Raw genomic sequence first — 21,374 nt, forward strand, 5'->3', positions numbered from 1 at the left:
CCTTACCCATGGTCTAGAAAAAGCTAATTCAATGGGATGCACACAAATTTGGACAATCACAATAATAACATCTTGTATACTTGTACGTAATTAGCTATTCTCATGCTCAGAGATGTGGGGGAACGCTTATATTGACAGGCAGCCTTTCCGATACTGGTCAGAGAAGTTTGTACGTGGGCGTATCGTGTTCCAGAGAGCCTATACAACACACAGATAATAGCATTCCTAAGTACTTCTGTAGAAGAATGCGACAGCGAAACAGATTCAATGACGATTCCTCCAGGAAAATTCTGAGTAAATAATAGACATTCTACCTACATTTCACTCAGTTAGCATGTTTTTAGAATTAGAATCTATTATGCATTTGGTTCACTGGACCCTTGCTGTGTAAAGGACACTTACATTGCCTTGATTCTTGTAGTCTGAGAAAAGTGATCCAGAGAAGGTGAGGTCTCGCCATTCTTGTTTTGCTACCCACATGTTACAAAATAGGAAACTGTTGTCGCTAAAGCAATGGGTTATATAGGTTGAACCGAGAGTTTTAATGCTTGTCAAAAGGTGTACCCTGTTTCCATTGTGATTGAAAATTGCAGCATGAAAAAAAAGGAAAGAAGGCAAAAAAACCCCACACTGGTCCAGCCCTGGGCCTGAGAGATAGTCCTACAGCTTTATATCAGTTGTCTTTAAGTGTGGGGTCTTCCAGAAAAGCTGTATGTTTAGACTCAAATCTATATTGTTCTTGGCTTCCTTGAGGCAGCCAAAAGCTGCACAATGAGCCATTTTAAATATTGAAACTTTTAGACATAAGTCAGCTCTTGTCTGATTCCTAGTTCTGTCTGCACTGAAATGTAAATGACTGCAACTATGTGACATCACACTCCCTAGATGCTTTGCAAACATGCAAATATGGTGGTGCCCAGGAAATTCAAGACTGGATCAGCCCCTACTTTTTAAATCACTGAACAGTCATTGTGAATGCCCTCACAGCGAGTAATGTCACTGCCATCTGTTAATGCAGTCTAGAGGGGTTTGCTCTGGGTTTTAACAATGCATTGTAATTATTGAAAAAAACTTTAAGATTTCATATGTTTCAAAAACATAACAAATGTCTGTGCTTGTGCAATGTTGGGTAATCACTTGTGTAGAGCAGATTTGTGTTGAACAGGCAAATATGTAAAGAGGTCAATAAATCCTCCTAAGCCCTTGATAGAGAACTGCATAGTTCCATTACCTATTATGTGCACACATACAACCAGCACAAAAGTATACATTTAAATAATTTATTTTGATTTCACACATTTTTATTTGGTTTTACTCTCTTGGTTTTACTTTCAAAATATTCTCTACTATTCAAACTTGCATGAAGTGAACATGGATAATTTAATAAAGAAAGATAATTTCTGTGTCCTGTCAAAGATCCCTCCCACTCCTCACTGGCCTACCCCTGTCCCTAACACCCATGTCCTTGTGCCCCCTCCTGCAGGGTCACAATTTGCAGGACTGCACGCACATGGCTTCCTCCGGCCAGCAGTAAGAGTCCGCGGCAAACTGGTCATAGTCCATGCTGTAGATCCGAGATCGGATAAAGTCCTCCTTGTCCTTTGGCTCTGGGGTCAGCACTGCTATGTTGTGCACATATGCATACTTCACAATCTGTGCACAGACAACACACACACACATACACACAGTGTTTAGTGCTGACACCACAATCTGGAAGCTTCTACAGTGTTTGCTGCTGCATTCAGCACTAGGCTGGGCTGCAGAAAGCCCAGACAGATCAGATGGGACACTAAACAACAGACCATGCCTCACCTTCACCGCCAGCCTGAGGGACACTTCCTGGATGGAACGGAGAGGGGGGTACAGCCGCCCCTCAGCCAGGTCCTGGTCTGTCACCAGAGAAGCGATGGTCTTCCAGAGCAAAACCAGACACACTCATCAATGCACGATAATGATTGCATCACAAAACATTATCACTTTTCCTAAACCATGTCCACATCATTTTGGGAAGAACCTATCCATTTCCATGGGGGCGACACTGGCTCAGGAGGTAAGGGCAGTCGGAGGGTTGCTGGTTCGATCCCGCCCTGGGTGTGTCAAAGTGTCCCTGAGCAAGACGCCTAACCCCCAATTGCTCCTGACAAGCTGGTTGGAACCTTGCATGGCAGCCAATCGCCGTTGGTGTGTGTGTATGTGTGAATAGGTGAATGAGAAGCAATTGTACAGCGCTTTGGATAAAGGGGCTATATAAGGGCAAGCATTTACCATTTGTGGATTAGTGATTGCTTCGTTTACTTGTGTATGACTCTCGCCTAGCCCTTTTGTTTTCTTTGCTGTTTGGATTCCGTGTATGAAAACTGTTTTTCACCTAGCCAGTTTTGATTTGTTTGTCGACCGGATTTTGACCCATGCATCCCTTACAACTCTGATTCCTGCCCACTCCTTTTTGATGTGTTTGCCCCAGTGCCTCACTCGTGCTCGACCCTGTTCGCCCACCCTTACTGTGCCTTTGATTCACCTAAAATCACATTTGATTTGATTTTGTATAGTGGCTCAGGTAAAGGTAGAGTGTTTCCAGCTGGATTGCATCCTTCCTACGGGACACTGTTTGTTAATTTGCTTTGTTATTTTTCATTTAGGATTTTGGAAGGTGATCTTGGGAGGAGACCTGATCTCCGTTGGGCGTTGGCTACATGCCGCTTCGAGCTGGGTAAGCTTTTGAAGGCTAGCTGAGGTTTATTTAGGTTTGTTTAGGCAGACCGAACCGGAGTTACTTGCCGGTCTGCAGTGTTTGTTTCGTTCCCACTCCCCAGTCCACACTCCCCGGTCTCCCTATCCTTTACCCTGTCACGGCCTGAGCCTAGACTGGTTCGTAACACATGGCAACTACAGACTTTGTTAGACACAGTACTGTTTTACATTTAGACAGGTTTCTCACATCAATAATAATCATCAGCCACCACAACATCATCAACCACCAAACAGCATCACAGTTCCTGATAAGTATTCCAGCTCCACAGGCTAATTACTTGTTTCACCTTCTGAGCACTTATGTGTTTGATGGCCCCTGCAGATTTACGAATGATGCAGGTGAAGAGCTATAAAGGTCTAATGATGCCTCTTAAACGCACACTGCATTAGGCTTCACGGTCGAGGGCCTCAGCACCTCAGCTTCTCCTCTCTCACCTGTTTCTATCCCAGCTCTACGATTCCCACTACGATTCCCCCCATACGATTCTGTCATTTCCCACTCTTTTTCTACATCCGTTCCTTTCCTTTTCCCAATCATTTCTCTCTGTCTCTCCCTTTCGATTATGCACTTAAAGCCCTGTCCATGTTGTTGATGTATTTATGAGAATGTGTGTGTTTGTGTACGTAAGCGTGTGTCTGCGTGTTACCTCAGCAGAAATGAGGAAGATCTCTTCGCTGATGTGTCGGATGCCACACGCAGTCACTCCGAGGCCCACCCCAGGGAACACATAGGCATTATTACCCTGACCAGGGTAAAACCGCCGCCCGTCAGGAAGGGTCACGGGGTCAAACGGACTCCCGCTGGCAAAGATACCCCGCCCCTGAAACACGGACAGCACAAGATCTCATAAGCACACAAACACGACACCGCACACACACCGAATCAGGATTAAAGGGTTAAAGGTTAGGGTCACCTCGGTCAGAGTGTAGCACTGCTCTGCAGTGCACTCAGCTTTGCTGGTGGGGTTGCTGAGGGCGAAGATGATTGGCCGCTCATTGAAGGATGCCATATCTCTGATGATCTGCTCTGTGAAGGCACCAGCCACAGCTGCCACCCCTAGCACAAAGCAGGAGACCATACCATCAGTGCCACTGGACAACTGAAACAGATACTCCACAAGCGCACTTCCTACTCCTCCCAGCCAATCATATAGATAGGATTTTTAATGAGCAAGCAACTTTTCACTCCCTAAGTCCCCCCTCCCACCAGTCTAGAAAGCTAATTGTTATCTAATTGTAAACCTGTCCCATCATTGCAACACCTCTATACATTTGGGGGGGGGGGGGTGCACATAGTGTAGCAATGTGTAAATCTTTTTTCAAATTGGATGAGTTGAACTATCTTGATATTTTAATGCCAAATTAAAAAATAATAATGAGTGCTGGAGCATGCACAGACAAACCCAAAACAGATCCATGCCAAAGCTAAATAATGACACAACATATTCTTTACATGTTCAATGTAAAATATGTGAGTTGGCTTGACTGGTTCTAGAATTGCCCGTGGGTGGGAGATTTTCTGTGGGCCGCGAAAAAACCAACTATGGTGTGACAAGAAGAGACAACTGACATCACAAGCCTCAAGGGGGAATGTGTGCTGTCCGTGCTCTTCCAATTTGAGTGTAGAAGTTGAGCATTGCAGTGTGAGCTTTGGGGAGATGGGGAGAAAAAGCAGAAAGAAAGATTTATGTGTGCTGTTGTCCACCCAACCTCAAAAATGTGTTTTTGTGTCTTTAACCTCAATTGGCCAAAATCCAACCCAAAGGCAGTATTTTATCATCTCTGTACCTATAATTGCAGTGGGCCGCAGTTTCCGCACCACATCTTCCAGCTTGTTCACCTGAGGGTGGTCGTGGGCAAAGCGCTCCTTCTCGTGTGTCAGATGATCCCGTCCCTAAGAGGGAGAAGATTACAGACAAAAATGTCATACAGGCAAAGGGACCGCAAGCCTCTATCCATACCAATAATCCCCTCACAGACCCGCGCACACAAGCACAAGGCAACCGTACTCTCTCAAGGGAAATTGAATTTAAAAGTTCTGAGAAACAGAAGACTTGCTGGTCAGTGATTCCTCTGCAGTGCTATTTCACTGGACCGCCATGCTGTTCACTGTGCTTTCAACCACAATTCATTTCTTTATGGAAAGAACTATTATCACCAAATAGTTGAGACGATGAATGTCTATTTGTGATCAACGGTCACAGAAATCAGACTACCTAAACTGACCTGAGGGCTATTCACACCGCGAATTTTTTTTTGAAAAAAATGCAATTACCTGTAGGTTGGATTCAGACAACATGCACACACTACTGTAACTGAATCCACTGTGCATTTACAGTGGATGCAGGTTAGCTTTCACAAAGATACATTTTCTAAAGCACAAAAGTCGATACCACGGCTTCTGCAATTTGCTTGAATTTTAAATTGCTTGCAATTTATTTGAAGAAATTCATCAGTTTGACTAGCCTCTCTAACATTTGGCCCTGAAATACAGGACTGTCCTAGGAAAAACTGGATGTCTGGTCTTCATAATCACAAGACATTATCCATAGAAGTTCAGTAAAGTAATACAATATGATGAAAGTTTTATTTCAATTGAAAGATGTGACCATTGCAGTTGATTTCTGAACCCCTAAGTAAGAACAGCAGCGCTAGCAATCCCTCCCCTTGTTTAGTTGAAATTGGCACATTCTGGCCACCAGGGTGCAGTAGTGACGAGGTTCATTTGCAATATGCAGTACGGTCTGTCTGTTCAGTCTGTTATTCTGAAAGATACTGCAACCAGCCCTACCCAAATATATACCAACAAAGCATCCTTTGCTCTTGAGCTGACTCAAATATTACATGACACTTAAAACACTGCGGTTAATCACAAGGTTTCACCATGGTTACTGTGCAGTTCATTCTGAATTCTATTACAGAAACTGCTGTCATTAAGGGATTTCACCATGGCAACTCTATTGTCGGCCAGGCATTTCACCATGCGACATAACTGTCAAGGTTTTGCCATGGTAACAGTGTAGTGTATGAGGGATTTATTCAGCCACTTCACACAGTTTGCTTTGGAAGATCACCAACTATTTTGTCAGACCAGATTCTGGCGCATAATTCACTTTAAAAAAACAGAAGACTGGCAGCAATTGGCTAGAACATTTGTTCAAACAGGACAAAAGTCCACAAGCCTCACACAAGGCTGAGGACCCACAGATACCAGGGATAGCTCAAGACCAGAGGACTTAACAGAGAGACCCTCGTGCCTCAAACAGAAAACTCACAGTGTGGCCTGAAGACTCACACAGAAAAGAAAGAGGACTCGGTCATAACCAGCATTCACTTTCTTTCACAGGGACACACAGTTTATTTAGTGTGTGTGGGGGGGGGGGGGGGGGGGACTGGACCACCTTGACAATGAGTCCCTTGGAGTCAACCATCCAGATCTTTCCAAGGGCCTGCTCCTTTGTGATTCCTTCCTTCTCCATCGCCATGGTGATGAGTTCAGCGATTCCCATCGCAGCCTGGATTAAAGAAAACAAAAGAAATGAGCGCAACACAGGAGCTGCCATTGTTTTACTTCGCTCTACATGCAGGCCTATAAACAAATGAATACAAATGGAATTATTCATGTGCATCTGCGCTGATCATAGCACAACTCAGCTCCTGCTGTGTGACCTTCATGCTCGTTAGACAGTGGTGACACAGGAGTGTGACGCCTTAAAAGTAAAACACAAACCATCCTGGTACCTGCTCAGTTCTGAGCCGCTTTGAATACTTATTCGCATTTCTGGAGCCATGGGATTTCTGTTAGAATTATAACTTGTTCAGAAATTAATCCATTGGTGCACATGCTGTCACTGACAATGAGAGCTACAGCATGGAGAGGAGAACTGCAAGATATCTGGCCACGTTTAGAAAACAGTCTCAATTCCAGTGTCTCCACAAGACAAATGGTCCTCTGTTTATTCCCGTTTCATTGCCGTGTTTTACTAGGAAAGGGTCTAGTGAGTGCTGTGCAGGGCTTCTGTAAACCTCTTGTAACTGGAAGCGGGGAAGGGACTGTGGTTATGCCACTGTAATTATATGTAATCAGGCCACTGCGGTGGGGCACTGTAGAAGGGACCAATCCCAAGCGCCCGGTTAGGTCCTTTCCCGCTGGGTGAGCGCACGTACCTCCCCGGCACCCTGGAACACTATGGTGTGGTCCACCATCATACTCTTGGTGATGCGGAGAGCAGCCAGGAGGCCAGCGACTGCCACTGCGGCTGTACCTGGAGAGGAGAGGGTCAGACACTTTAATACAGAGACACACACAACACACACACATCCATGCACACACAACGCACACACACACACACACACACACATACACACACATACATACATACACACACACTCACATACACACATCTATGCACACACACATACACACACATACACACACACACATCCATGCACACACACATACACACACACACTCACATACACACACACAAACACACATACACACACACCCACCCAGGCACACACAAAAACACATACACACACACACACAAATCCATGCACACACACAAACACAAACACAAACACACATACACACACACACCCACCCAGGCACACACAAAAACACATACACACACACACACACACACAAGTAACACACACTGCACTAGAACATGAAATAGAGAAGCAGAGCGAGAGATGGGGAGAGTGAGGGAGGGAGCGAAAGGGTGAAGGGGAAAAATAAAAAAAGAGGTTGATTAAGGACTAAAGAGTAGCAGGCAGCAGACAGTGTGCTCTTATGTCCTGGTCTCTGTACAGTATCTGCAAAAACCTTTGCTCAGGAGAGTCAGAGAAAATGTGGTTTAAATTACCCTTCAAATCCCTGACCACTGTGATTAGGGCTAATTCCTGAGGAATGTTGGTTTTTGTTTTAAAGGCACAACCTAATGGGTCTGAAGACGTGGTGTGACTGATGCTGCGGTCAAATTTAACTAGAATGGTACTCCACATTACGGTCGTTTTCCACTGGACGTGTGCATGAGTGTATGTGTGTGCATGCAGATATAAGCATGTGGCTGTGTGTGTGTGTGTTTGTGTGTGCATGAATATAGTTCCCTCCAAAATCATTCACACCCTTGATAAAGCTGAGCTAAGAAGGTGGTATGAAGTAAAGTAAGCAATATAGGTACTAATGAGGTACATGGTATGCTCAGAAATGGAGCTATATTGTTTTGTATAATTACATTGGCTCAGAAAATAAGTGAATTAATTCTGCAAATTAAGCATTTTTTATTTTAAAAAGTGGCAAAAATTTTCACAACCAAATATTTCTTTTCAAATCTATCTCAGAAGAAAGTGCTGTTAACCTTCAACAGTCAGGAGATGGTTACTGGTAAATTCACAAAGAACTAAAGATACCACTCAGGGGGGAGTTCAGGGGCAAACCTGCCTGGAGAAAGTGTTGTGTTGCACCTGAGGGATACAAAGAGCCAGATTTACGTAGATGAAGCTCTCAGCGCAAAATGCAGCCAGACAAGGGTGTGTTGGTGCGGCCGCTGTCTGCTTGAAATTAACATATTTTTATGAAGGCTACAGCTCATTACGCAATCAGCGAATGGGACTGCCTACAAACCGCATTTTGCGAAAGAGGCAGATTTTAAACAGCACAATTAAATACGTGTTTAATGCATCGAATATCTTCACTGGGTCTGGCGACACCCTTGTATTGGCTTCCACATAAAAGTGTATCCAGTGCAGGACAAAACGTGTACATATTCCAGCTGTGGTGGGTAGTGCTATTTCAATAAAATGCGAGATATAACATTGCAATGAGCTTGACTATTGCCAAGATAGAATGTGAATGTTGTGTGGGAAGTTATTGCACTTATGATGACGACTATATGTTTAGAACAGCATTCCATGTGTATTTTCCTAGTTCTGGATGTGATGCTTTGACTTGTGGTAGAACCTATGCACTTGTAAATCGCTTTGGATTAAAAGCGTCTGCCAAATGACAAAAATGTAAAAAATGTAAGTTCTAGTACATCTTTTATTTGTCCTATAATTATTTGTATGGCTGGGTATTTTCTCTTTTTTGGCAGTCTTTAATTCCCCTTTTCCGCAATAGTTTTTGGAGGATAACTAATCAAAACAAACACATCCTCTTTACAAGATTGGACAAAAGCGATTAAAAACAGCACGTCATTGCATTTAGCCTACTCATATTATTTACTAGCGGCAACACTGATTTGTTTAAAATTCAGTTACTGTCACTATGGTTGTCATTTTTTCATTCATTCATGGGGGGGGGGGGATGGCTGGAGCCTATCCCAGCATACATTGGGTGAAAGGCAGGAATACACCCTGGACAGTTCGCCAGGGCACACACACACACACACACACACACACACACAATGGGCAATTTAGACTCTCCAATCAGTCTAACCTGCATGTCTTTGGACTGTGGGAGGAAATCAGAATACCCGGAGGAAACCCACGCAAACACGAGGAGAACATGCAAACCCCGCACAGAGAGGCCCCGGCCGACCGGGATTCGAACCCAGGACCTCCTTGCTGTGAGGCGGCAGTGCCCACTGCGTCATCCTGCGCCACCATGGTTGTCACTGCACTTTATTTCAGTCACCACTGCTTCACACCAGATATTGGTTCATTTAATTCATTATTTTGTAAAGATGTTATGCGACAATCACCTAACCTTAATTATTGCTTGGCTGCAATTATTCATTAATATTTACTATAAATAATCTGTTTCATGATTTCTTGCTGGGGGTGTCTGTCATGTGCCTCAGTTTACGCCTGGTCTTTTTAAAATATATATACATATATATTTAGTTATTTTTTTTATGCCTGCTCTTTAGAGGCAGATAAATTTCATGGACAATTCAACCCTTGTTAATTGCATGAGTAAATTCAACGGAATACATAATCAGCCACACTTAGATTATCTCCGCCCTTTATTTGCGTGATCCACCCTTAAATGCATATGCATTAAGGACAGAAGCGCATCTTGCGATTACTTTCCCAGATCACACGCATACTGTGGTTCCAGCCCTGTGTGCCAGTTTGATACATACAACGCAGAATGTGTCATATGTGCACAGAAAATCATTGCAAAAGGTACATCTGGCCCACAGTCTCCAAATCTACCACCAGATCAATCAAAAGGCAATCAATAGAAATAAGCATCTGGAGTTTGCAAAACAGAAAAGGAAGTTCAGTGGGAACCAGTTGTTATCTTCAGATGAGGCCAAATGTGAACTTTTTTGGCCCTACACATGCTTTTTTTGGGCCAGAATGCTTGTATTGAAAGGAAGTTATACCCATGGTGTAAATACAGCACTGGATGGGATTTGGGGTTGTTTTTAATTTACTGCTCTGGGGCTCTTGTTAAGGTCAATAGAATCATGAACTCCAGCCAATACTAAGAAGATCTGGCCAAAAACCTGCTAATGTTTCAGCAAGGCAATGATCTCAACCTTACCCCAAAACCAACTAAGAAGGGGTTAACTAACAATTTCATTGCTGTTATGTAATGGCCATATCAGTCTCCAGAATTCAACGTGCTATTCTTGTGAAGGAAGGGTTCACTGAAAGTATTGAAAACAGGGGTGTGAATATTTATGACGTTTATAATTCCTGGAAATAAATGTAGAATTTGAGAAAAGTCAGTAGATTCTACTGTATGACTGAAGAATGTCAACATGTTTGAGAATTTTAAAAAGTGCAGTACCTATATTATCAATTGTATAGCCATTTTTGTTCATGATTAACAAGGGTACTTTTGAAGGGCACTGTATGTGTCTGTTTACAGTAAGTGCATGACAGTGTGTGAAAATGCAGCAGAATATGTCTGTACATGTGTGCATGCATGCATACGTGTGTGTGTGTGTGTGTGTGTGTGTGTGAGCATACGTGAGTACATGCGCGTGTGAGAGAGAGAAAGTGTGCTGATTTAGATTACAGTACTTATCTGTTCGGACTGGTACCTTGAATATCGTCGTTGAAGGTGCAGTACATGTTACGATACTTGTGGAGCAGACGGAAGGCATTGGTGTTGGCAAAGTCTTCAAACTGGATCAGACAGTCCATCCCATATCTGTGGATTACACAGAACTGTTAGACAGTACTTTGAGTTAAAGAGCAATTTACCAGACAGAAAATATTGATATCAGAGCTGTATTCTATTTAATACATGTGAATTAGAGACTGCATCAGCTTTTACCTGTCAGATAGGAGACAGGAAGGGAGGGGGGAACTTAGGTTTGGTGCCGCCTTTCACATGAAGAGGGCGCTCTTTCACCACTGAAGGCCAGGAGAAATGCACTACTAGTGAACTGTGAGGCAAGTGGTGATGTGCAAGCAGTAAAGAGTGAGGAGTAAGGAACGAGTAGTGCGGAGTAAATAGTGAGTATGAATATGTAAATAGTAAGTGGTGTGGAATAAAGAGTGAATAGTGTGGAGTAAAGAGTGAGTACTGATGAGTAAAGAGTGAGTAGTGATGAGTAAAGAGTGAGTACTAAAGAGTAAAGAGTGAGTACTGATGAGTAAACAGTGAGTCGTGATGAGTAAAGAGTGAGTACTAAAGAGTAAAGAGTGAGTTCTGATGAGTAAAGAGTGAGTACTGATGAGTAAACAGTGAGTAGTGTAGGGACTACAACTTCCACATTCCCACAGGAAAATTCTGCGACGTCCACCACAAATGACGTCTAACTTGGTTCAGCCAATCCCGTAATGGCGGGAGCAATAAACGGTCCCGTATAAGAGCAAGACACGTTCTTGGGATCTCGCTTCTGCTTCTTCTGTTCTTCTGCTTCTCTCTTCGACGCACCCCCTTTTGGCCATTCGCTTCAGCTCATCTGCTCCGAGACTCGGACAGAGGCTGAATGCTGCACAGCGCACTACCAGGCCTACGGACACACCCAGTTACCTCGCGGTAACTTCGTGGCCTATAGCGAGTGGAAACTGGTGTACGCGGAACGCTACATCAGTTTACTGCTGCAAAGCTCAACAACGAAACAGCAACGAACTTTTACACCTGGAAAAGGACCAGCGGATCAGACGACAACGCGCTGCTAAGACTGGAACACCCCAGCCTGCGCATCTCTCCCGGACACCATTCACAGCACCATCGCCGCTCCTACAAGGACAGCACGTCTTTTGGATCCAATGCGTATGGACTCAGTAAGAGAACAAACATTCAGGCATAGCCAGTGTTTAGTTTAGTCTTAACTGTTTTTGTGAATCTGTGTTTCAATATTTACCATCCAACCATTGTAATGTGTTTGGTTAGCTACATATATATGTACGTGAATTGATTCGCCGTCTTTTGCGCATATATAGAGTAAAACTACGCAAGTAGTCCCTTCTCACAGCTGACTCTAACTCATTACCACACCCAGAACTCTAGCTTACTCAAGCTAGCTACTCCCACCTTTCCTTTGTTCAAGCGACACGCGCGCTTGCGCGCGCCACACACACACGCACACACACATACCCAACTAAATTTCCCTACTAATTCCCGTTCGTTTATCTGTTATGTGTTTGTATGTTTGTTTAATAAATATATTTTATTAAACCCCGGTGTCCGTTTTGGAATCACATAGACATGAGAGCCGAGTTAAAGCAGTCTTTCGAAGAACTTCCAACCTTCAGGTTATCAGTATGTTTAATCATTAATATTGGTTATTTTAATTATTAATTAAAATACTAAATTTGTGGTTAGATATTTCTGGTAATAGTAATTTTATGAGACTGATTACTTTTTGCAGTTGTACTGCTACACAACGTTTAACTGGCGCCCTGGTTTCGTAGAGAGTAAAATCCCTGCGTTATTTGGCGGCCCGTGCAAGGACCCTACATAATTTGGAGTCCCGTGCGAGGACCCCTACAGTAGTGATGAGTAAAGAGTGAGTAGTGATGAGTAAAGAGTGAGAACTAAAGAGTAAACATTGAGTAGTGTGGAATAAAGAGTGAATTCTGATGAGTAAAGAGTGAGTACTGATGAGTAAACAGTGAGTAGTGATGAGTAAAGAGTGAGTACTAAAGAGTAAAGAGTGAGTACTGATGAGTAAAGAGTGAGTACTGATGAGTTAACAGTGAGTACTGATGAGTAAAGAGTGAGAACTAAAGAGTAAACATTGAGTAGTGTGGAATAAAGAGTGAATTCTGATGAGTAAAGAGTGAGTACTAAAGAGTAAACATTGAGTAGTGTGGAATAAAGAGTGAATTCTGATGAGTAAAGAGTGAGTACTAAAGAGTAAACAGTGAGTAGTGTGGAGTAAAGAGTGAGTACTAAAGAGTAAACAGTGAGTAGTGTGGAGTAAAGAGTGAGTACTAAAGAGTAAACAGTGAGTAGTGTGGAGTAAAGAGTGAGTACTAAAGAGTAAACAGTGAGTAGTGTGGAGTAAAGAGTGAGTACTAAAGAGTAAACAGTGAGTAGTGTGGAGTAAAGAGTGAGTACTGATGAGTACAGAGTGAGGGGCAAGCAGTGAATACTGAGGAATGAGAAGCAGAGAGGATTGAGGAGTCAGAGGTATAACCTTATGAAGTGTGACTTTATTCTGCATTTCCAACAGAGTAGCAGGGCCATTGAGTTTGAAACGGAGGGTGAAGGATGTGTGCCTACAGAGAGCTCTCAGCTTTACAGTCCTCCTGCAAACTACAAGTGCCCAATGCCTCACAATAGCCATACATAGGATTCTCTCAGTTAGATTACACATTGTAGCTGAAGGTCATTCTGCCCCAGTGTGATTCTAAATTGTAACTTCTCATACTGTAGCTCATATTAATCTGGTGGATACACAAATGTTCTCTTGTGCTATGATACACATTGGATAAGAACGTCTGCTAAATGAATTAAACCGTAAATATAGGTAATATTTGCCCAGTGAAATTCCATGTAATTTTCCTGCTCAATGCCTTGCTGTGAATACAGTATTCTTCTGTTAGTACAATGCCACACTGTACCTACACCTAATACTTTTTAGTGTGCTGTCGCACAGAACCACAGGTTAACAGGGAGAATGATCACCTTGAGATGTCTGTATGAACTCTGAGGCTCCGGGATAAATTACAGTGCCAACAGTAAATGCAGGGGGTCAGAAATGGTCATAACCTGTGGCAAGGATTTGCACACATATCCCTCTAATAAAACAGTGATTTATTTCAGCGGTGGCTGCCTCTACCATTTGTTCTGTTTCTCGGTGGGTAATACCACTGACAGTGAGATATTATTGGAGATGGCGGGGAGCACAGGGTATGCCATGCTCTTGTTTGTATAAGTGTGGAGAGTTTTTGTATCTCCTATGCATCAGTGCTGAAGCATCTCAAAGGGATGATCAGTTGCAGGCATTGAGAGCAAGAGGAGGAGGCTCCAGAGGTAAACACCTTTTGTCTGAAGGCTTTCAAAGGGGCCCCCTGTAAAAGGGGTCTGTCTGTAACTGACACCTCAATCAGAGCGAGGAGACGCTCCGGTGAATGATCTCTGTAATTACATTCACATACAATACATACACTCATACACACACACACACACCCACAGACACACACATACAGATACATACACACACACACACGCGCAAACACACACAGATACACACAGACACACACACACACACATACACACACATGGATGCACACACACACACACACGCACAAACATGTACAGATACACACACACACACACCCATACATGTACACATAGACACACACACTCATACAGATACACACAGACACACACACACACATACACAGAAGTGCACACACACACACATAGATACAGACACACACACACATACACACACATGTACAGATACACACACACATACACACACACATACAGATACACACACACACACATTTACACATACACACAAACACGGACAGATACACAAAGACACACACACACATACACAGATTCATACACACACGTAGATACACACACACGTGCAGAAACATGTACAGATACACACACACACACACACACACACACGTAAAGGCACAAACATACACATACGCATACACGCACACGCAGACGCATAAATAAACAAATACACTCAGGCCACCCTTGAAGTCTAATGCAAGCCAACTGAGCAAAGTCTATCACCTTTGGGGTAGGAATCCTCTCTCATTATACTGTCCAACAGGCTAAAATAATCACTTCCTTCCTTTAAAAGGGAAACACTCTGGTCCCAGCAGAGTATAAACTGCCACTCCTACCTGCTGCCTGACAGATCACCTGACACCTCAACAGCAGTCTGCCAGTCTGTTTGCCTGCAGCTAAACCATACAAAAATATCAGATAATTATTGAGAGAAAGAAGAGGTAGTATTATAGCTCCCCAAATTAGCCACAAAACAGCAAACACCCTTTGTAGAGGAGCAGATGTGAGGAATGCCCTGCTGAAAGACTGACTGGGATGGACAGGACGCAAACACAGACAACGGAGGAAAGAGGGGATACAGCTATGTTATCATGTAATAATAATAATAATACAAATAAAAATTGTATAGCACCTTGCTTAGAGGCTATAGTTAGTGTTTTACATAACTATAACCATCTTAACATAGGCCAAATTCAAAATACAGACATACAAAAAATATTTTAAAATAACCATAGCGATGGAAGACAGCAAACAAGACAATAACCATCCTAGTGAGGACGGGCCCAATAAAACGCATTGCACTGTTTATGAAAAGTTCGCTTTGAAGAGACGGGCCTTTAAGAGTGATTTGAAAGCAGTGATATTGGGAGGATCTCTGACCGTGAGGGGGAGAGAATTCCAGAGCAGTGAGGCAGAGCTGAGGAAGGATCGGTAGGAGGAAGGAGGGGGCTCTGAAGACCAGTCTCCACACAGACTCCATAACTGCGTGGCCCCTTTTCCGACAGCGCCGGGAACAAGGAGCAGTCCCCCGCACCGTTTCATTCACTCCATGAAGCCTGCCGCGGCTCAAACTCCCACTTGCTGTTCTTCACAATTAATGTTCTCCAACAAACAGAGCTACTTCAGAGTACAGCTTGGCCTTATTTCAACACTGAGTTCTTTAGCTTATATAAGCTTTCCTTGCTGGGGACAAATATGCATGAGCGTGCACTGTATCCTTACTCTGTAATCTTATTTATGCAATCATCAAAGCTTTCATGAATTACAGCAGCCCAGACAGGTACATTCCCCAAGTGTTTTTAACAGAATTCATCATTCATTCAGTTAGGCCTCCTCTCCATTCTTCTCATAACTTCACACCCCATCTCTCCCATCTCCCTTTCTCCCCTTCTCTCTTCCAAGACCCAGAATGTCTGTCCTCAGCTGTAGACAATTGAGTTAGATTCAAGTGCTTTATTGGCATAGCATACAGTTGATACAGACTGCCAAAGCATAAACAACAATCAGGGATAAAGAACAAGAAGCCACTTAGTCAAATCTTGACTACCACAATAGCAATAGCCCTTCTATTGTGTGGTGCATTAAGCTCTTGATGCCACTCTTTCTGAAGGATAGCTCCAGAGAGAATCTATTTCTCTTTCCCTCTCCCCCCTCCCTCTCCCTCCCAGGTCTCGGGGACTGGCCCAGCAACAGGTTCTCATCATTCTCTCTTTCTCTCCTGCTTCTGTTTCCCTCTTGCTCAATCTATCTCTCTCCCTCCCTATCTCAGACCTCAGGATGGGTGGCTCCCATGGATTTTGGTCTGGGGGTGGTGGTGGCGGTGGTGGTGGTGGTGGTGGGGGGGGGGTTAAAAAGCTGCTGCACGGGCCTTTGTCCTGTGTACCCCATTCCCTGTCCTCCCCTAAGCTTGTTGTCTTTCACTGTCGCCCTGTCTGAATGCCACTACCCCACAATGGCCTGTTTGGCCCGCTGTAAAATGCACGGACAAAAGGCCCAGACCCCAGGGGCTCGGAGGCCCTGTTCTCTGAGACAAACAAGTGAGACGGGACGGGACACAACATCAGTGGGCGAGAGCGTTGAGAGACAATAGAATGACTCCCGTGGACTCGTTTTGGCCATAGTTTCAGAACACAGGTGCAGTTCTGTGTTGGATTAGCTCTGCCTGGTGTCTCCAGCACAATTGCAACATGGCTGCACAGCCCAGATGAGATGGTTGCGCAATGGACAGAAAAAGGGATTCAGAACCTGCTACTGAATACTGGTGCTGATGAGTGAAAGCGGCAAGCCACAACCTACTAGGCAGAAAAAGCCACAAGATACAGGACAGAATATGACCTGGGCGGTACAGCATAGTTTGGGTGACCAACAACTCCACTGCAAGAGCAATGTCACTCAACAACAGACCAATGACAGCAGTGCAGACAAAAGGACCCACAACAACAGACCAATGACTACAGACACAACACACGACAACAGACCAATGACTACAGTGCAGACACCACAACACACAACAACAGACCAATGACTACAGACACAACACACAACAACAGACCAATGACGGCAGCCTGCGCATGACACACTAGAACAGACCAATGACAAACGACAACAGACCAGTGACCACAGACGCCACAACACACTACTACAGACCAAAGACTGCAGTGCAGGCATGAGACACTAAAACAGACCAATGACAAACTACAACAGACCAGTGACCACAGACACAACACAATTCAACAGGCCAAGGACAGCAGATAAAATAACAAACTAAAACATAAAAGTGCCGGCAGACACAGTGACACATTACAAGAAACGATAAAGAGACCGCAGAGACTGCAGTGACAATGACAAAGTGAAACCAGGCAACAAGAGACTGCAGAGGCAATGGCCAAAGTTTAAGCAATCAATCCTTGATCTATTCTTTTCTTCCAGAGCAATACAGGGGTTTCTTTTGTTCTGTAGCTAAAGTTTTATGACTTCCCGATTTACTACTTGCGTGAATGAGATCACATTCTTATTGTAGGAAAATAATTTGCCAAACAGAAACTTTCTGACAGGAGCAATCGGGGTTTTCAAGCTGCCAAGACTTTCAACTGCATTCAAAATGTGTTTTTAACATGCTGCTGAGCTTCATAATTCCAGCAGTGAACCATGTGGAAGATCGTTCAAAGAGCATGGTGCGACTGCAGCTCATGGAATTGTGGGTAGTCTAAGGGCCCCAGTGCGGGATGGTAAGTCCATCCCTCCCATATGCTCTCCATACAAAGCAAAACTTATTGTGAGCCGTTGAGTAGAATATTCCGGAAGTATCCTCTTCTTTCCTCAGAGACAGAAAGGCCAAGCAAGGCATGAAAGTACTCCATTCTCTGCACACATTCCAGATGCCCGGCCATTTGGGCCCCTGCCCTGTGACTTTCTGTCTCTGTCTTTGTCCAGATGCAGCCATCATAAGCCATCCAACACATGCATACACGCATATGCATGCATGCATACACATGCGGATATACACATGCATACTGCATTCGTAAACCCTCATGTGAAAATATACAAGCAGTATGCATGTAGACACACGTAGACAAGCACAAACGGTACTGAGCTGATTCAGTGATATCCAGTTGTATACATGGACTGTGTGCTATAGAAAGTAATCTGTGTAAATCACTTTACAGAACAGCAGCTGTTAAATTCATTTTTAATGGGATGCTGCATATGCACAAACATTGTTACAGTAACATCAGGGTTTGTCCTCATTTTGCCCCTCTGTTCATCTCTGAGACCAAATAGCAGACCTCACTTCTCCTCACCTCTCCATCAGCTCCATTAGTCTCTCACTCCTTACTAGTTTTAGATACCTCAGACCTGGCAGATGTGTGGAAAGTGTCAGCATGCCTGTGTTAAATGCAAAAATCCAGCATTCTAAACCATGACAAATAGAATTTTGATATCAGCCTTGATGTGATGTAGGCAGGAAGCGACCAATAAGGGCAGAGGCTGGGGGGAGTGGTCTCGAAGTTCAGAGGGTCAGGTCTCAAAGAGCTGATCTGTTCCATGGTGCTATTTGGTTAGTGCAACTGAAGTAGCTCGCTGGATTGATATAAAACTCACCTTCCCCATCATGTGCATCCCTCAAATCTGTCATCACAAAAGTTATCTATATGTACAGTAATGTATGTTCTGTTTATGGTTGAACTTTAAAGGTTAACCAAAAAACCGTAATATGAACAGCACTTTTCAATGTTCTATAGGCACACAGGTTTTTATGATAAAAAAGATTTTATGACTTTTCTTAAAGGGCTCACTCGCTCTCTCTCTGACCATTTTATTTTCTCTCTCTTAGTCCACTTTATTTAAGCTCTGCTGACATTTTCTTCAGTGGAGGAAGCCCTTTCACCAAACTTTATCACAAATCCATCCCCGACATTCATCTGGGGAAACGCAATCTGCATTTCCCTGTGTTGTCAGTCACGCTGCCTCTCTATCACCACGGTGATGACTGGTCATTCACCCGCTCCACAGCAAAGCTGGGGATACGAAATAAAGGCAAACAAGACCCCGTCGCCCCCCGTTGCTGAAAAAAAACCGCAAATCCCAACTTCCCCATTCATATACGTACACAGAGCGAGCAGGCGCTTTTAGAATTAATTGGGCCATAAAATGCTCTCTGTTTAGCATCTGAAAACTGCTGTTTCTTTTTCTTTTGGTGGAGCTTCTGTAGGGTGCAGGAAACTGCTGCCAAAGTCTGAAAAGCCTCAGAGCGAGTCTGAACTCTGCCTTGCCTGGTGAAACACTCAGTCCAGCCACCTAATCACAATCTGCTCTATGTGAATATCCCGGTCTGATTTTTAATAAAAAGCCATGAGTCATTCTCTCTTGAGAATCAAAGGGGCATGTGTACATTGATTTTGTCTCGTCTAAGGCCATAAACTTCTTAATCCAGTCATGGGTTCATAGCTATATTAATAGTTTCCCCGCATTATGTAATCAGTGAAAGGATTAGTGACCCGCAGGTCTTAATCTAACCTGGTGAAAGACCTGGCTTTCAGCAGTCTCATGGCATCTGCCACTCTTTCTGCACGCGGATGTGCATGCCCCCTGCAAATTCTTCTAATGAAAGACATTTCATGAAAAACTCCAAGATTATAATCATTCCCCAACTCCCCATAATCATTCATTTTTCCATCAATTGCGTACTTTTTGGGGAAGAACATGAGCGTTCCCGGCAGTTCCTCAGCTACCCCGTTATTAAAAAGTTGGGGGTTTTACTGCCAGCTGGAGAAGAAGCTTACGCTTGGTTTCTGAGCACCGCGTCGCGGCTTAAATACATCCATATGTGCTGCGTCCACACGACCCCGCGACCCCACCGTTCAGCCAGTCAGACTCAGTTCAGCACACACAACTAGACCCCTAACCCAGAGAGGGAGGTGGAAAATGAGAGACAGAGAAAGGGGGGAAAAGAGAAAGAGGAAAAGTGAGAAAGAGATACATAATGGCACAGTGAGAGAGGGAGAGTGAAACAGGGAGGGAAAGGGGAGGAAAAGAGAGGAAGGAAAAGAGAACAAGATGGGGAGTGATGTAGCCTGTATTTATCTGAAAACCTGCATTTATCTCATAGATCTGAAATATACGCTGGCAGCTCTCTTCGGAGGGAACCGTTGTGGTCGCTGACTCTGTCTCTGGCCAGACTGCTGAAGTCAATACTCACAGACTACACAGCCCACAAATGGGGTTACATTGGCCCCACATTGCAGGCATGCAGAAGCAGAAACATGAGCTCACAGAGACACGCCATCAAGAATCCCATCCGTCTGACGCAAAGGTCTGCTGGGCTCCATTCACTCCAGCTGGCATCTCATACAAAGGAGATGCAGCTCCACAGGGGGCTGGAGGCCCGGACGCACTTTTACTGCTCATTTCTGCCAGCTCAGGAGGACTCACAGAGCTCCTCCCCCTCTCCCTCACCCTGTCCTGGAGCTCCTCCTACTCTCCCTCACCCTGTCCTGGAGCTCCTCCTACTCTCCCTCACCTTATCCTATAGCTCCTCCTACTCTCCCTCACCTTATCCTATAGCTCCTCCTACTCTCCCTCACCCTGTCCTGGAGCTCCTCCCACTCTCCCTCACCTTATCCTATAGCTCCTCCTACTCTCCCTCACCTTATCCTATAGCTCCTCCTACTCTCCCTCACCTTATCCTATAGCTCCTCCTACTCTCCCTCACCCTGTCCTGGAGCTCCTCCCACTCTCCCTCACCTTATCCTATAGCTCCTCCTACTCTCCCTCACCTTATCCTATAGCTCCTCCTACTCTCCCTCACCTTATCCTATAGCTCCTCCTACTCTCCCTCACCTTGTCCTATAGCTCCTCCTACTCTCCCTCACCTTATCCTATAGCTCCTCCTACTCTCCCTCACCTTATCCTATAGCTCCTCCTACTCTCCCTCACCTTATCCTATAGCTCCTCCTACTCTCCCTCACCTTATCCTATAGCTCCTCCTACTCTCCCTCACCTTGTCCTATAGCTCCTCCTACTCTCCCTCACCTTGTCCTATAGCTCCTCCTACTCTCCCTCACCTTATCCTATAGCTCCTCCTACTCTCCCTTACCTTATCCTATAGCTCCTCCTACTCTCCCTCACCTTATCCTATAGCTCCTCCTACTCTCCCTCACCTTATCCTATAGCTCCTCCTACTCTCCCTCACCTTGTCCTATAGCTCCTCCTACTCTCCCTCACC

At 44.3% G+C, this 21,374-nt stretch overlaps 1 protein-coding gene across 2 annotated transcripts in view; it reads right to left on the minus strand.

Moving 5' to 3' along the window:
* Positions 1-1,264: 1,264 nt before the first annotated feature.
* Positions 1,265-21,374, minus strand: part of me1 (malic enzyme 1, NADP(+)-dependent, cytosolic) — a 79,604-nt gene continuing 59,494 nt past the window's right edge. For both annotated transcript variants that reach the window (XM_061251811.1, XM_061251818.1), the window contains exons 7-14: positions 10,755-10,864; positions 6,919-7,016; positions 6,153-6,266; positions 4,540-4,645; positions 3,666-3,808; positions 3,399-3,572; positions 1,813-1,911; positions 1,265-1,653 (exon numbers count right to left, since the gene is read on the minus strand). In XM_061251811.1, coding sequence (XP_061107795.1) covers positions 1,486-1,653; positions 1,813-1,911; positions 3,399-3,572; positions 3,666-3,808; positions 4,540-4,645; positions 6,153-6,266; positions 6,919-7,016; positions 10,755-10,864 — 1,012 coding nt within the window. In that variant the 3' untranslated portion in view covers positions 1,265-1,485. The remainder of the gene's footprint in view (positions 1,654-1,812; positions 1,912-3,398; positions 3,573-3,665; positions 3,809-4,539; positions 4,646-6,152; positions 6,267-6,918; positions 7,017-10,754; positions 10,865-21,374) is intronic.

The sequence above is a fragment of the Conger conger genome, chromosome 1 (assembly GCF_963514075.1).
Source record: "Conger conger chromosome 1, fConCon1.1, whole genome shotgun sequence".
Classification (NCBI taxonomy): Eukaryota; Metazoa; Chordata; class Actinopteri; order Anguilliformes; family Congridae; genus Conger; species Conger conger.